This window comes from Geotrypetes seraphini, chromosome 15 (genome assembly GCF_902459505.1).
Source record: "Geotrypetes seraphini chromosome 15, aGeoSer1.1, whole genome shotgun sequence".
NCBI lineage: Eukaryota > Metazoa > Chordata > Amphibia > Gymnophiona > Dermophiidae > Geotrypetes > Geotrypetes seraphini.
Window position 1 is genome coordinate 1436632 of NC_047098.1, and position 16475 is coordinate 1453106.

The following is a 16475-nucleotide window of genomic DNA, read 5'->3' on the forward strand; positions in this document are numbered from 1 at the left end:
CTATCCCCCTTTCTGTAAAAAAGTATTCCCTTAGATTACCCCTGAGCCTTTCACCTCTTAACTTCATCCTATGCCCTCTCATTCCAGAGCTTCCTTTCAAATGAAAGACTTGACTCGCGCGCATTTACACTACGTAGGTATTTAAATGTCTCCATCATATCTCCTTTCCCACCTTTCCTCCAAAGTATACTGATTGAGATCTTTAAGTCTGTCCCCATACGCACCATTTTAGTAGCCTTCCTCTGGATAGACTCCATTCGTTTCATATCTTTTTGAAAGTGTGGTCTCCAGAATTGTACACTATTCTAAATGAGGTCTCACCAGAGTCTTATACAGGGGAATCAATACCCCCTTTTCCCTACTGGCCATACCTCTTCCTATGTACCCAAGCATCCTTCTAGTTTTTGCCATCACCTGTTTGGCTACCTTAAGATCACATATAATCCCCCCCACATGTATTTTTTTCTTTTGGAATGAGAAATTTAGGTCTGTTCTTTTATACCGTAAACATCTGTGTTCTGCAAAGGCTGGGTGATTCATTAAATTTTAATGAACTATACTGGGTGCCAAGCACCCCTACTTGCTTTTCCTTAAATAATTATTATGGTAGAGTCCTAATTCTTACAGATCACTTATTTAAGTGGGTTCGTAACTGACTGCCCATGCACTTGTGTGTTTCTATAGCGTTATGAAGTTCTAGAAACAGTATGAAGAGATCAATAGAACAGAAAAGATTAACCGCTGGCTTTACGCCTGTGCAGTCGTGCTGTCTCATCAGCTGTGAGTTATATGTCGTACATTCAAATACCCTCAGTGCTAGGGCTTGCTGGAGACCACCTGGATAGCTAGGGCTTGCTGGAGACCACCTGGATATTTTGATACTGTTCACTGCCTTCTCTTAAGTGCTAATTTGTTGGCAAGTTCCGATTGGCATACTTCTGCACACCCAAGACTAGCCGGAGAATTGAAACCAACACAGGGCATGTCTTCATGCAATATAGTGACACCCAAAAGAAGAGTATAAACGCCTGCAGAGCTGGGGCAATTTCTTTAGTTCAGATTAAAGACCCAACACGTCAGTGTTTCGGCTCTTGGCCTGCCTCAGGGGTCTTTGTAATTACCTTCAATTTCTTTTTTAGAATTGCTCTTCCCAACTTATTCCCAACTGATTTCAGCAACTTGTAACAATGAGCGTTGCTTGCCATTTCTATTCAATATTGACAGACACAGCAAATGACTAAACATTGTTTCTCTTGGTTTTGGGCTATTCTTTTTAAACAACTGCAATATAGCTTTTATGCATTAGAATTCTGAACTAGAATGATGTAATATAGTAATTAAGCCCCACTCAGCAGCTTAATCTCCCTTTCAGATAAAATGACCTAACGTTCATCTATTTCAACATGGACATTTATGTCTGTTACAGTTGTAGGGTTACCACCTATAAGAGGGGTAGGTGGATATAGTCCTGGGCTGCAGATCAGTGCACTAGTTGATGTGTAAACTTCTACTTACAAACACTACAACTAGTTGCATTTGGGCTATCTAATGGTATGACCACAAGTGCCAAGTTTGATGTAAACCCCGCATCTGCCTCTATTTTGATACCCACAGAAGGGCTTTACAGTTGATAACTAGATTATTGATCTTGGACAATATTATTTTGGTTTCCACCTTGTCTTGCTGATGGTTACAAAGCAGAGAATTAAATTAAACTAAAATTTCTTTCTGGACTATGTTGCAGTGTTTCACATTTGAGACCCAGCATGTTTTGTTGCAAGATCTATTAAAGGATGCCATCATCTTGACCTCAGTCCTTCAGAGTATGACTATTCATTTAAAAGAAAAAGCTAACAAGTAGCTGGTTTCAAAATCACAAACATGGTAGTAGCAAAAGATAGTGAAATTAGAAAAAGGTTCAAAGAAAAGTGATCAGAATGATAAAGGGGATTAACTCTTCTCGTATAAGGAAAGACTAAAGAGATTAGGGCTGCTCAGCTTGGAAAAGACAGCTGAGGGAGGAGGGGGTACATGATTGAAGTCTATAAAATTACAGGGAAATACTTTTAAAATCAATAGGAGGAAATTTTTTTCACTCAGAATAGTTAAGCTCTGGAACACATTGCCAGAGGATGTGGAAAGAGCTGTTAATAAAGGTGGGTTCAAAAAAGGTTTTGACAAGTTCCTTGATAAAAAAAAAAATTCTTAGTCTGCTATTGAGATAGACATGGGGGCAGCCACTGCTTGCTTTGGAATGTTGCTACTATTTGGGTTTCTGTCTGGTACTTGTGACCACTAGGCTAGGCTGACCCAGGATGGCTAAATTCTCAAAGGGCTTAAGGCCTTTAATGCAGGTGTTGCACTTGGCCCTGAACTTGATATGTGGTGTGCTAGAACTTTACTGTACTTCAGAATGGGTGCAATACTGTTGACGTGTCCTAAAGCATTCTAATAATGGCTTGAAAGGTAGGGGGAAGAGGAAGGTCGAGTGACGGGCAGCTCTTTATGGGAGCATTTTTCAAGACCAGGACACTGCATCGATATCATCATCATAATATTCAAATATCCTATCACTAACAAGTATCTTGAGACTAGCAGGGGTTAATCCACACATCGGCCTTCCTTCCCTAAAATTTCATAAATTTTTGGTGAGATGAAGTAGGGTTTAAGGAAGTAAGGGGGGAATGTTATGCTCTTTTGTACAAGATCTCCTTGACCAGGACAGGGGTCACCGTGGCTCACTAGATAGGCCAGATGGCCTTTTTCTGCTATTTACTATTACTGTAAGATTGAAGAGGCTTCATGGAACAGTTGAGATTTATGCAAATCAAACCAGTCTAAGATTTTCATCAGCTTTCCATGAGTTTCTCCAATTGTTCATCTGTGAATGGCAAGACAGCATGCCATACGTGTAGATATTCTTGAACATCTGTTACAGATAAGCAACTTTACTTTAGGATCTCTTGAAGAGATGTGGTTGTCCTTTGTTAGGAATAGACAAAGGTCCCCCATTTGAGATCAGTTTATCTCCGCTATTGGCTCATGTTTGCACATAGGTACATATCTAAGGATTGAAAGTCATTTATACTACCACAACTCTCCAGTTTAGGTTCTTTGATCAGAATCTAGACATTTCCTCATAGAAACATAGAAAATGACGACAGAAAAGGACCACAGCCCATCAAGTCTGCCCACTCAATTGACCCTCCCCCTTACTGTCCTCTTGGAAATCCCACCCTGATGACCCCTCCCCTTAACTCTACCCTCTTAGAGATCTTCTCCCAGCAATAGGATTTCACTCATTCAGCTGGATGAGCACAGGATCTTAAAAACTACCCTTTTTAGCTGTGAATTACACTTTTCAGAACTTGAGGCTTTTAACACTCATTTCACAACAGTTCTACACTTTGTGCAGTGGTAATTTCTGGTTGTAGGCTAAGATTACGCTATTGGTGCAATAAACTACTAAGCTGGGTTTTTTCCTTAACTTCCAATAGTGCTGTTGAATCTTACTTCTAATGCCAAAAATGACAATCCTTGGGTTGGGACCCATCAGGTTTCTATGTGATTCAGATTTGGCCCTTTCCCTCTGTCCCGAGACCCCTCATTCACCTTACAGGCCTTTTACCTTGTTTTAGTGTGACTTTTTACTTCAGTGTCTTATATGTTTTTCATCAGAAATGCAGTGGGGGGGTGGGGGGGGGGGGAAAGAAGAGTATGCTCGAATTTTATTTGAAAAAGCATTAAATCTAATTGTAGCCCATTTAATGGCTGGTCCACAGTTCACCAAATCGCATGAACACCAAACTGATGTCAGACTAATGTCCACCCAGAGCAGCTTCCAACAGTGGCCAAGTCAGGACACTATACCTGGCAGAAACCCCAAAAAGTAGCAACATTTCATGCTTCTGATCCCAGGGCAAGCACTGACTTCCCCCAAGCAAACTATGGATTTTTCTTCCAGGAACTTGTCCACACCTCTCAAACCCAGCTACACAAATTGCTGCAACCACATCCTCAGGCAACAAGTTCCACAGCTTTGCTAGTCTTCAAGACAAATGAATAAATGTTTACAGAGATTAGAAAAGCTGGCAACATGTGCACCCCATTTATTCTTAAAATCTGGCACGCTGCTGGCTTCGATCACCTGTACACATGGAATTTCTACCCAAAGGGATTCCAAGGTGTGTTCCTGCTCCTGTAGAATTTTGAGTTTTTGATTCAAGGCCCTCCTTAGCATAACGCTACATCTCCACCGATTCAATCCACTATCACTACGATATAACTCGTACCCTGGTATGACTATGTCCCATTGGTTATCTTCCTTCCACCAGGTTTCAGAGATGCCTATTATATCTATATTTTCATTTGGTGCAATATTCTAACTCCCATTTTGTTTCTTAGGCTTCTGGCATTTGCATAGACATTTCAAACAGTGTGTCTTATCTATTTACAATTTGCAACCTTTAAAATCAGACTACTTTGAATTTATGGAAACCTGGTCTACTGCAGCCTGTATTGCAATCTCATTATCTGGATGGTGTGTCTTCCCTTCTATAATATCTATAACAGTGGCAGAAATTGTATTCAATTCTGATGAATCAGAGAAACGCATACAAATCTCTAACCCTAGATGTAATGCGTCTATTTGACAAATTGAACAGTAGCAAATCACCTGGACCAGATGGTATACACCCCAGAGTGCTGTTAGAATTGAAAAATGAACTTGCAGAACTAAAGTTAGAAATCTGTAATTTTTCTTTAAAAACCAACATAGTATCGGAAAACTGAAGGGTCGAAAATGTCACACCATTTTTAAAAAGGGTTCCAAAGGTGATCCAGGAAATTATAGACCAGCGAGTCTGACGTCTGTGCTGAGCAAAATGGTAAAGACTATTATAATGACAAAATGATAGAACATACGTAAGCATAGGCTAGATGGACCATTGGTCTGACCAAGGATGGCTATTCTTAAGGCTAATCTTTCTACAGCATTAAGGAGTCCATCCATCTAGGACTGAAAGTTGTTTTTTATAAATCTATGTTTAGGTTAATACAACAAAAAGCACCAGACTGAAAGTTAGCATGTATACCACCCCCACCCCCAGGGGAAAAGCAATAAACAGAGGCTTGAGGATTCTTATTTGGACTCCCCTAGTTCATGTTTTCAAAGTTTCCAGACTACCCGTGGATGCTCCCATTCCACAAAGCTCTAGAGATTAGAGACTTATATGTACTCACAGCCACAATCCACCATGAGGGAATGGGTTTCATAAAAATGGGACGAAATCTAACACAGGGGGGGAAAAAACCCCTGGTTAGAAGTCCGTCCAGATGATTGCATAAGAAGTTCTGAATAAATAAAGTAATACTTATTTGTATGGGAGCAGCAGTTAAGGTGATGCTGCTTTCAAAATGCCAGACTGACGAGGATAGCGTGACCCTATTGGCACAAGACAATAACATCCTAGATATCACTTGCCCATTATCTTATCAAAACTTGCAGAAGTTCAGATATTTTATCCCAATAAAGTTAGTAAACCGAAAGAGGTAGGTACTTTCACGTAAAAGAAAGTTGTAATAGGCTATATAACCAGTGAGTCATTCCTGTGCTGAGTGGTAAAGTCGAAGGGAGATGGACTAATGCCAATCTCCATATACTGTATTTAAAAACAAATGTTGACTGCAGAGGCACAGACAACCACAGGCCCTGTGATCTTTGCCGAGAACGACCTCATCCTCTTTTCTTCAAGAGCCTGTACGTAGTTCCAGCAAGATCAGGGACTGAGTCAGGCCTTTTCAATCCAAGTTTAGTCACACAAAAGCCACAGACTTGTTCCCGGTACTGTGCTCTCACTTATGAATGGGAAAGGGCATAAATTGAACATGTGTAAACTACAGAGTCTTACAATTCATGGAAATGGAAAAAAAAAACCTGCTCCTGGTGCATGGTAAAGGAAGCTTGCCAGCATATTTTGCAAGAGCAGTAATCCAGCAAAGCAAGCACATAAAAATGCAAGGTAGGCACCCAAGCCATTAAGCTATTTTTCAAGTATAATCCCTATTCTCTATAGACCATTTTAGATAATCTGCCTCCAACAGACCATAGAAGTCAGCCCCCCTACTTTCCTTATTCAACATTCTTTCATTGAAAGGAAAAGTTTGGTCTCACCAGAAGACAGAACATATCTCAAGGTCAAGTTCTCAAGCGTCTTAAAAGCTGATGTGCAACACTGTGCCTGAAGCTGCATGTTTTGGGAGATTTTTAGCTGCAGGTGTATAGAGGGTAACAACTTCTTTGACATCAGTTTATAATGCAGTGAAGAGGGATGTTAATGTTTACATTAGAAATTTTTGGCACAGAATTCCCTAGGCACGCAAAAATGTGTTCTGTGCTGAATTACTCCCTCTCTGGGCCAGAATCACAAATCACAGGCTTTGCAGGCTTCCCTCTACCATGTTTCCACATCCTTTCTTCAGAAGGGACCATAGGAGAGCGCTATGCAGACTAGAAGGGGTAGAGAAGAAAGGCTGCCTCAGGAGTGGAAGAGCCTGCACACGGAGAGGCACAGAAACAGAGAAAAGATCCTGAGCACAGAGACAGGGATACTGAAGTCATGCTGGGCATAGAGAGATCATTGAGACAGGGGACAGAAGGGCTGCTGGACATAGGGACAATGATGGATGCAGGGGAATGGAGAAGAGCACGGGGAGAATCTCAGGATAGAGACAGGGGGACTGATGCTGGACAGCATAGATAGGGACAAAATGTAAAGTGGACAGACATTCCTGGGAAGAGTTACGAAAAAACAAAGAAAAGCAGAAAAAAGGGACTCTGGGACCTAAGTGAATGGACAAATAAACTGCTCAAGACAACAAAAGATTTAAAAAAATTTCTATTGAAATATCAGCATTCAAAATGTTTTCCAACAAAATGAAACCAAAATCAACTAAGATGGGCTGCTAGAGGAAAGTCACCAAGAGAAAAACTTGAAGGCTCCACTTTCTCTAGTATAATTTAATGAAAAGATTGAATTATACAGAAATTCTGGATAATTAGCAAAAATATTGTTTAAATGTCAAACTTGCAGAATTTGGATTTTTGTTTGTGCAGGATTCCACCAGAAGTGATAAATCAGACATGTCAGAGCAAGAGTTGGTATTACCCAAAAATGAGCAGAAATACTAGTGTCCATTTTTACGGCTGAATTAATTTTATAGCTGTAGTTTGAATGTTTTTAAGACAATAGATGAAAAATTTCGATAACTAAGATGTTTAGTCAAGTATTTCAAAGAGTTATATTGACACTCACGAGATTATCTGGAAACAAAGATTTTGTAACCTTAAATAAAAATATTGACATTTGCAGACAGTTAACATGAATATACAGTAGAATCTCAGTTATCCGGCACCCATGGGGACTGGTGGATGCTGGATAACTGTTTTCCTGGTCTCAAAATTCCTCCTCCTTCTCCCCCCTCCCCCCCCCTAAATGGACCATTGGTCTGACCCAGTAAGGCTGTTCTTATTTTCTTACTGTAAATACTACTGGTGGCAGATTTAACAAGTTTAATAGCTCAAAATACAGCTATGAGATGCTTAGTTTCTAGGAAGAGATTCACACAAATCAGTTAATGTTTGACATGGAATCTTCATTTGGATTTTCTAAGTGCTGTAGCACTTTAAGATTCTTATGCAAACAAGCAAAAAGCAACTAGGTTCAGAGAAGTAAATGGAAGGGGTTTGTGGTTAGAGCGAGAGGAAATACTTCAGCTCTGAGGGAAGTGTCTGCATTCAATCAGTCTCTGTCCGGCAAACAATAAGCCAATCACTGCACCATTAAATTAGCCATTTCTGACCCAACGCTGCTAATTTTAGACTGACAAGCTGGAATGAAAAGATTGTTTCAACACCCTTAGCATTAAACTAAGGAATACATTGCTAGCTAGGTTTCTTCTCAACCATTTCACTGCATGCAGGTTATGTTGAAGGATGCAACCATTAGTACTGGAAATCTGATTGGTCATTGCAAGCATTTTTAATGGATGCACTATAGGAGAATGAACTGGCGAGAACTATCTGTGTTTCAGTGCAAGTCTTCAATTTTATTTTACTCTTACCACCTTGTGATATCTTGCAGAGCTTTAAGTATGGGTTTTGAAGTTACCAATGGTATCCAACAGCTTCCTGATATAACACTTTCTTAAGGCAGAAATACTACATTTACAATATTAAATAAGGTAGCCACAAACCTTAGAAAGTGGAAGACAGGGAGGGGATAGCAAAACAGGGCCACAAACTTAGCAGCACTAAGAATTGACACCAAATAAAAGCCTAAGGAAGACATGGCCTACACAGCATAGACTCCCTTTATAAGGTCATTCAATGCTACAGGGCTGGAGAAAATTTCTCCTGCTTTATTAGAGCTGGTAACTATCCCTGAAAAAGGGCTATCAAGGCAGCATTTGGCATTCTATAGATAAATTCCAGCAGAATTTATTTAAGCTTCTGCCTTGTTAAAAACATGCTTTGAGCAGATTGAATGCACAAGAGACTGTGCACTTATGATTAAAAAACTTGCATTTATTTGCATATATTAAGCTCTTACAAAATCACAGTCCACTAGTCACGTGTAATGTAACGCTGAAGGCTCCCTTTGCTCACATCACAAATTTTATTTTCATATAAAACTTGAACGAGAACACTAGCATACTGCACTGTTGCATTCATTATGTGAGTTTTATGCGAGCCATTTGATTTACTTTTCAATCTTCAGTTTTGTTGTGGAGTATTCTTCCTTAAATTTAAGGCAGAACATACCAAATATAAGGTGAAACCCATTTATTTATTTAGAAAATTCCTCACCCACTTAGATATTTCTCCATATGGGAAGTCACACAATTGCAGGACTAACAGGGTAAAGAAGAGGTTCTGAGAGTCAATGTAGAAAGAGGGAATAGAAAATGTGTTTACACTGGTGTGATTGATATACAGGCTTCCTTCACAGACGGAAGTAGACATTTAGTAAAAAGCATTCAAAATATAGCCATAAAAGGGGAAGCACTACTAATAAGTGATCTTAATCCGCCAGATGTTTCAGTGGGGTCTTCTGGAAGTAGGGAGATCGTGGATTCTCTACAGTTAGTAATGGAATCCATATGGGATGGAGCCATACTGGACTTAATGCTTACAAACGGGGAAAGTGTTTGATGTTATAGTGGGTGATCACCACATGGTGTGGTTTAGTGTTAAGACAGGTGGAGAGATGACTGATCCAAAAATAAAGGTTCTAGATCTAGACTTTAAAAAATAAAAAACTAACTGTTCTTTGCATTTTTTATATACTTGGTATTTCATGTCACCTTTCATTCTAAGGTAGAGGGGAAATAGGAAGGATGATTTTAATATGTGTTAAATTACTTGAACTGTATTTCTGTTTAATTCATTTATTATGTTATAATAATATTAAAACAATGAGGGGGTAGAGGATAAGGGGGGTTGGAAATTGAGGGAATATATTGTCATAGGTAATTAGAAAAATTTATTTTGAAGGAATGATAAACATTTATTAGAAGTTAATATAGTAAATTTAAATGTAATGACTATTTTACTGTATTATATTATTATTGCATTTCTTCAATAAAATGTTATAAATTAAGACTTTAAAAAAACCTAACTTTGTTCAGATTACTTCAAGGAATTGTTGTCTGGATGGAACATTTAGGGCAAAACTGAAAGGAGCTATTGGAAGGACAACAAACTGTTTTGTAAGCAAAGTAAGAAAAGGTCACTTTGGCTCTCAAAAGTAGCAGATGAGATGGTAAGGAAAAAGGTTAGCTTTCATAAACTACAAAAGATCGCATAGAGGAAGACGGGCAAAAATATCTGGAAGAGTTGACAGACTAGTCAAGTAGCCAGAAAAACAGCCAAGAAACGGTTTTTAGATAGGTTAGCAATAGCTGAAGTGCAAAACTGGCATCCTGAGACTCAAAGCTGAAGGGGAGGAATATGTAGAAGCTGATAAAGATGAGGCTGAATTGCTTAACAAATATTTCAAACTTACGTTGTGACAGCTTTGCTGGCTGACCTTTTCAATGCTTCCTGGTACCAGAGGACTGGAGAAGGGCAGGTGGGTCCCTATCTACAAAAGTGGAGGAATAGAAACTTTCTGGAATCCAATCGATTACAGGATCCGAGGCAACAGATTCACTAGAGGCAGATCTTGTCTACAAATCTGATCAATTTCTTTGACTGGATAACCAGAGAGTTGGCTAGAGGAGGAGCACTATATGTGGTGCATTTAGATTTTAGCAAAGATGCCAAACTGAGTAAGTACCCTGGGTCAGGAACTGAATGAATGAAGGTGACCGAGAGTAGTAGTCAATGGAGATCACTCTGAGGAAAGGGATGCTAGCAGTGGTGTGCTGCAAGGTTCGGTTCTTGTGCCGATCAACATTTTTGCTGAAGAGCTGTCTGTTAAGATTTGTCACTGTGGATGATACCAATAGAGTAGATTCCTCTAATGGTATGGATAACAATGCAAAGAAATGAAGGTCATGCATTTAGGCTGCAAAAACCTGAAGGAATGGTACAGTTTAGAGCAGTGGTCTCAAACTCAAACCCTTTGCAGGGCCACATTTTGGGTTTGTAGGTACTTGGAGGGCCTCAGAAAAAATAGTCAATGTCTTATTAAAGAAATGACAATTTTGCATGAGGTAAAACTCTTTATAGTTTATAAATCTTTCCTTTTGGCTGTCTTAATAATTATATTGTAATTTATAGCTAAAGAGACATATGATCAATAAACTGTTTTATTTTACTTTTGTGATTAAGATAAACATACCGAGGGCCTCAAAATAGAACCTGGCGGGCCACATGTGGCCCCCGGGCCACGAGTTTGAGACCACTGGTTTAGAGGGTGAATAACTTGTTTACAAAAGAAGTGCGCAACTTGGGTGCGATAGTATGTGATGATCTTAAGGTAGCCAAACAGGTAGAAAAGGTGACAGCAAAAGCTAGGATGCTTGGGTGTATAGGAAGAGGTATGGCCAGTAGGAAAAAGGAGATACCGGGGCCTCTGTATAAGACTCGGGTGAGACCTTACTTAGAATAGTGTACATTTCTGGAGAACACGCCTTCAAAAAGATACTTTTTCACATAAAAAATGGTGAATACTTGGGACAGCCTCCCCAGTGGAGGAGACAAAGTGTAAATGAATTCAAGAAAGCTTGGGACAAGTATGTTGGATTTCCAAAGAAGAGGAGTGGATAGTAGATGGAATAGTTAGGCAGACTAGACAGGCTATATCAGTGGTTCCCAACCCTGTCCTGGAGGACCACCAGGCCAATCGGGTTTTCAGGCTAGCCCTAATGAATATGCATGGAGCAGATTTGCATGCCTATCACTTCCATTATAGGCAAATCCCTCTCATGCATATTCATTAGGGCTAGCCTGAACACCCGACTGGCCTGGTGGTCCTCCAGGAAAGGGTTGGGAACCACTGGGCTATATGGTCTTTATCTGTCTTCATTTTTCTCTTATTTCTGTAAACCAGAACTATAGTTATGTAATGCAAGGTTCCAACTTAAGAGTCACCACCAGGAAAAGGATCTAAGCATCATCATAGATACACTGCTAAGAAAGCAAAGGAATCAAAAACAAAATGAGAATGTTATAATGCCTTAGTATCACTCCATGGTGTGATCATACCTCGAATACTGTTTGCAAGTCTGGTCACTGCATCTCAAAAGAGATATAGTGGAATTAGAAAAGGTACAGAATGATGGGTCAACTTCCCTATGAAGAAAGGCTAAAAAGGCTAGGCCACTTCAGTTTAAAGAGGAGGGGGCTTAGAGGAAATATGACAGAGATCCAAAATACTGACTGGTGGAAAGGGTAGATATGAATTGCTTGCTTACTCTTTCCAAAAATATCAGAACTATGGGGCATACAAAGAAGCTACTACCTAATAAATTTTAAAACAGACTGTTGAAAATATTTCTTGACTCAGTGTGTAATTAAAATTTGTTGCTAGAGAGCATGTTGAAAGTAGTTAGCTTAGCAGAATTTTAAAAAGTTTTGGATCATTTCTATGTCCATAAGCATTAAGATGGACTTTAACATCCACTACTCTTATGTTGTTATGACCAACCCTTATAATCAGACCCTCAGGACAGCCTTGTTAGATATGATGCACTCACATATTTTAAACAAGTATGCCTGGGAACCTATGCAGATATTCCAACTACAATGCATTCTTGCACACATGAGTAAGAGACCCAGACCTGCACCTCCCTCACAAATTCTTTAGCATTAGTGTATTTGATAGAGCAATTGCCACATCATACACATTTTTCTTTCTACAAGGTTTATGAGGATTTTATGCTTAATACATCACTTTTCCAAAATTGAACCAGGCAGTTTACAATTGATCTAGGACTGTGAATCTTTACAGGCGTCTTCCCACTGATCTATTCCAACACTTATTCTCTCCGAAACATTGACTACAGCATCACCTAACTAGTTAAAAGTGGGTCAGCTGGGAAAGAGGTTAGCCTGCTCTGAGTGAACCTCAAGGACTTTTTAATAATTAGAACGATCCATCAATCTTAAACCGCCTGAATTCACTAAGCTTTGTAATTTAGTCAGTGTTTCTCAAGTCATCCTGGAGTATCCACATGTAATTTGCATAAAGATGATTGACATACACTGCCTCCATTATATGCAAATGTCTTTCACACATACGAAAACCTGATTGGCCAGGGGGTACTTACTGCAGGACCAAGTTGAGAAACACTGATTTTTAGATCTGCATGTTTTTTTAGTTCAATCTTTATTCAATTTTAACATCTTACAGAATAATGCAAATCACATTAGATCAAAACACTCTATCAACCCCTCCCTCCCATTTGTCTGTCTTCTGGGATAGCTTAAAGCTACCTCCTGCATATTCATTAGGGCTGTCAGTGTAATTCCCAGCCACATTTCCCCCTCCACTTTGCCAGTCAGGTTTTCAGGATAGCCACACTGAATTTGCATAAATGCCTCAATTCTATGCAAATGTCTTTCATGCATATTCATTGTGGATATGTAGAAAAGCATCTGCATTCGAGAATCATGCAAATCACACGTAGATCAATCCCTCTTTTGGGCTCGCTTAAAGCCACCTCCTGCATATTCATTAGGGCTGTCAGTGCAATTCCCCCCTCCACTTTGCCAGTCAGGTTTTCAGGATAGCCACACTGAATCTGCATAAATGCCTCCATTCTATGCAAATGTCTTTCATGCATATTCATTGTGGATATGTAGAAAAGCATCTGCATTCGAGAATCATGCAAACCAAGCCCTCGCCCTCGCCCTCTTTGGGGCTAGCTCAGCCACTCACTTCCTCTTGTAGTCGTCGCGCTCCCTCTTCACCTTGGCCAGCACGTTGTAGAGCGCGCGGATCTCGGGCGTGATGGTGTCGATCTGCACGCCGACGCCGTCCGGGTGCGTCCAGGAGACGCCGGGGCCCTGCACGGTCTCGAGGCCGTCGCCGGTGCGCCGCACGTGCGTGTAGCTCCAGATGGTGCCGGGCAGGCCGGCGGGGGCGGGGCCGGGCTCGGGCTCTGTCTGCGCGCCCTGATCGCGGAAGTAGGAGCGGAAGCGGTTGGGGCGCGAGGACTGGCGCAGGCTCAGCAGCTGCTTCTCCAGGAGGCGGTTGCGGCGCTCCAGCTCGTGCACCTTGGCCAGGAAGCAGCGGAAGCGCACGTTGAGCGTCTTCAGCAGGTAGATGTTGGAGCCCAGGTCGTGGCGCAGCGCCGTGCTGGGGGAAGGGGGAGGGGGGACGGCGGCGGCGGCCAGCTCCGCGAACAGCATCGACGTCATTGTCCCGAAGAGAGAGAGAGAGAGAGCGCGCGCGCGCCAGCAACGGTCGCCAACTGACTGACTGAAGAGCCGCCGCCGCCGCCCGCCACACTAGCGCCTTTGCGACGGCCGCGCCCCCCTCGGAGGCGGGGCCTGCCCTCCGCCAATCGCCGTCTCCTTCTCAGCGAGCGGAGGGGGCGTGTCCGTAGGCACGCGGCCGCCACGCAGCACGTGTTCCGCGCGGCGCTTTGTTTGCCTTGCGGGCTCGGGCGGCGCAATGCGATGGCGCGCGCTGCTCGGGCTCTGTCTCCACCACTTAAGGTGGCCGTTTGGGGTCTCTTTGGTGTCTCTTCCACCAGCTATCACACACGGCGGATAGATGCAAACTAAACGAAGCCTCCTCTCCATAAAGATAGAGCTCGTTTATTATCATGTTGCAATAATATTAAAACAGTGAGGGGTTGGAAATGAGGGAATATATTGAGAGATGGATTAGGTCATTTGAAAAATTTATTTTGAACATAAGAACATAAGCAATGCCTCCACTGGGTCAGACCTGAGGTCCATCGTGCCCAGCAGTTCAACAGGTCCAGGACCTGTGCAATAATCCTCTATCTATACTCCTCTAGCCCCCTTTCCAGCAGGAAATTGTCCAATCCTTTCTTGAACCCCAGTACCGTACTCTGCCCTATTACGCTCTCTGGAAGCGCATTCCAGGTGTTGGGTAAAGAAGAACTTCCTAGCATTCGTTCTGAATCTGTCCCCTTTCAACTTTTCCGAATGCCCTTTTGTTCTCTTATTTTTCAAAAGTTTGAAGAATCTGTCCCTCTCTATTCTCTCTATGCCCTTCATGATCTTATAAGTCTCTATCATATCCCCTCTAAGTCTCCTCTTCTCCAGGGAAAAGAGACCCAGTTTCTCCAATCTCTCAGCATATGAAAGGTTTTCCATCCCTTTTATCAGACGCGTCGCTCTCCTCTGAACCCTCTCGAGTAACGCCATATCCTTCTTAAGGTACGGCGACCAATATTGGACGCAGTACTCCAGATGCAGATGTGCCATCGCCCAATACAACAGCAGGATAACTTCTTTTGTTCTGGTTGGTAATACCCTTCTTGATTATACTTAGCATTCTATTCGCTCTCTTAGCGGCCGCTGCACACTGTGCCGTCGGCTTCATTGGCTGGCCCGGAACTTCCTCCCCGACGTTAGAATTGGCGTTGGGTGGTGAGAATTGGTCAGCTCCGAGCTGGGGAAGATAAGCAGGGAGAGCTAAGACCTCGGCGCTGGCTTGTTCTCCGATTGCGGTGGCTTTTGGGAGGGCAGTGAGATGGGAAGGGAAGCAGATTGGGGACCCCTGCTTTAAGTGAGCCGCGAGCCATTTGCCGACATTCGCTCCAGAGAGACTTCTGCAAGTCCAATTACAGCAGTCGTAGTCTGTATGTGATTGTCCTCTCCACAATCAGAAAACTTGTGAACTGGAGAGGACAGATCGTGGGCTGCAAAATAATCCCTGGGGGGGCCGCGTGTTTGAGACCGCTGGTTTACAGGAACTTTAATATAAGGAAGGAAAGACATAACCACCAACAAACACTCCCAAAAAGTGTCATACATAAGCCAATTTAAAAAAAAAGCCCCAACCCCTCCCTTTTACAAAACCGCGCAAGAGGTTTTTAGCACTGGCCGGCGTGTTGAATGCTTTGTGTTGCTCCAACAGTCAGATTTCCTATAGCATTCAGCACGCCAGCCAGCCAGCGCTAAGAACCTCTTGGATGGTTTTGTAAAAGGGGAGGATGATTTTTTTTTTTTATGCCTTCTTTAAAAACTTGGAACATTGTAAAACCTCTGATCGATTGAGGAAGACCATGCCACAAAAAATCACTGCATTTTGGGTAGATTCATAGTAAATGCTGGGGGGAAGGACAACCAATTAGCATCTAATAAGCAGAGGAATCTAGCTGGGGTAGAAGCTGAGAGTGAAGAGGAAACTCGTAAGTGGAGACCTTTATGAGAAAGGCATAATATCTTAAATTGAATTCCATAGTCAACAGGGATCCAGTGAAGTGGCTTCAAGAAGGGAGTGCAATGACCAAAGTGACATGCATTACAACAAAACCATTCAGCAGTATTGTGCAAAGTCTGTAGATGTTTAAACTGGGATTTACACATCTAAAACTGAAGAACATGCAAATGGCAAGATGGGCATGTTTCGGGCAGGACTAGAGTAGGCCTAAAAATGAACATTTATTCCCCATTCCATCTTGTATCCTAATAGATTGCTGCCTAGGACATCTAGATTTCAGAAACGTGCTCCTGTTGAGCAGCCTTCACAGGAGCTATTAGGGGACAGTGCCATCTTCATTCCCCAGTAGTTGATGCCCCCTACCTGTCAGGGCTCCTGTTAGATGTGCAGGAGCCCAATGCAGAACCTGGGGAGGAAGCCCCAAAGCCCTCTTGCAATTGCCCCGTTTTCTACCCTGATCTTCTCCCTAAAGCAAACCTGGCAAGGGATAGATACATGTGTTCTTCCTCTTTGCATGTTCCGTATTCATGCAAAATAAAGAATAACCCATTTTCGCTATTCGCGGGCATTTTTGCGTATTCATGGCCATGCACAGTGTGTTCCCAT

The 16475-nt window shown here is 41.9% G+C and overlaps 1 protein-coding gene across 2 annotated transcripts in view; it reads right to left on the reverse strand.

Moving 5' to 3' along the window:
* The window catches only part of IFFO2 (intermediate filament family orphan 2), a 49625-nt gene extending 35672 nt beyond the window's left edge, over positions 1-13953 (reverse strand). The window contains exon 1 of one of the 2 annotated variants that reach the window (XM_033921939.1): positions 13386-13953. In XM_033921939.1, coding sequence (XP_033777830.1) covers positions 13386-13867 — 482 coding nt within the window. In that variant the 5' untranslated portion in view covers positions 13868-13953. The remainder of the gene's footprint in view (positions 1-13385) is intronic. The other variant, XM_033921938.1, reaches the window with a different exon arrangement.
* Between the last annotated feature and the right edge of the window lie 2522 nt (positions 13954-16475).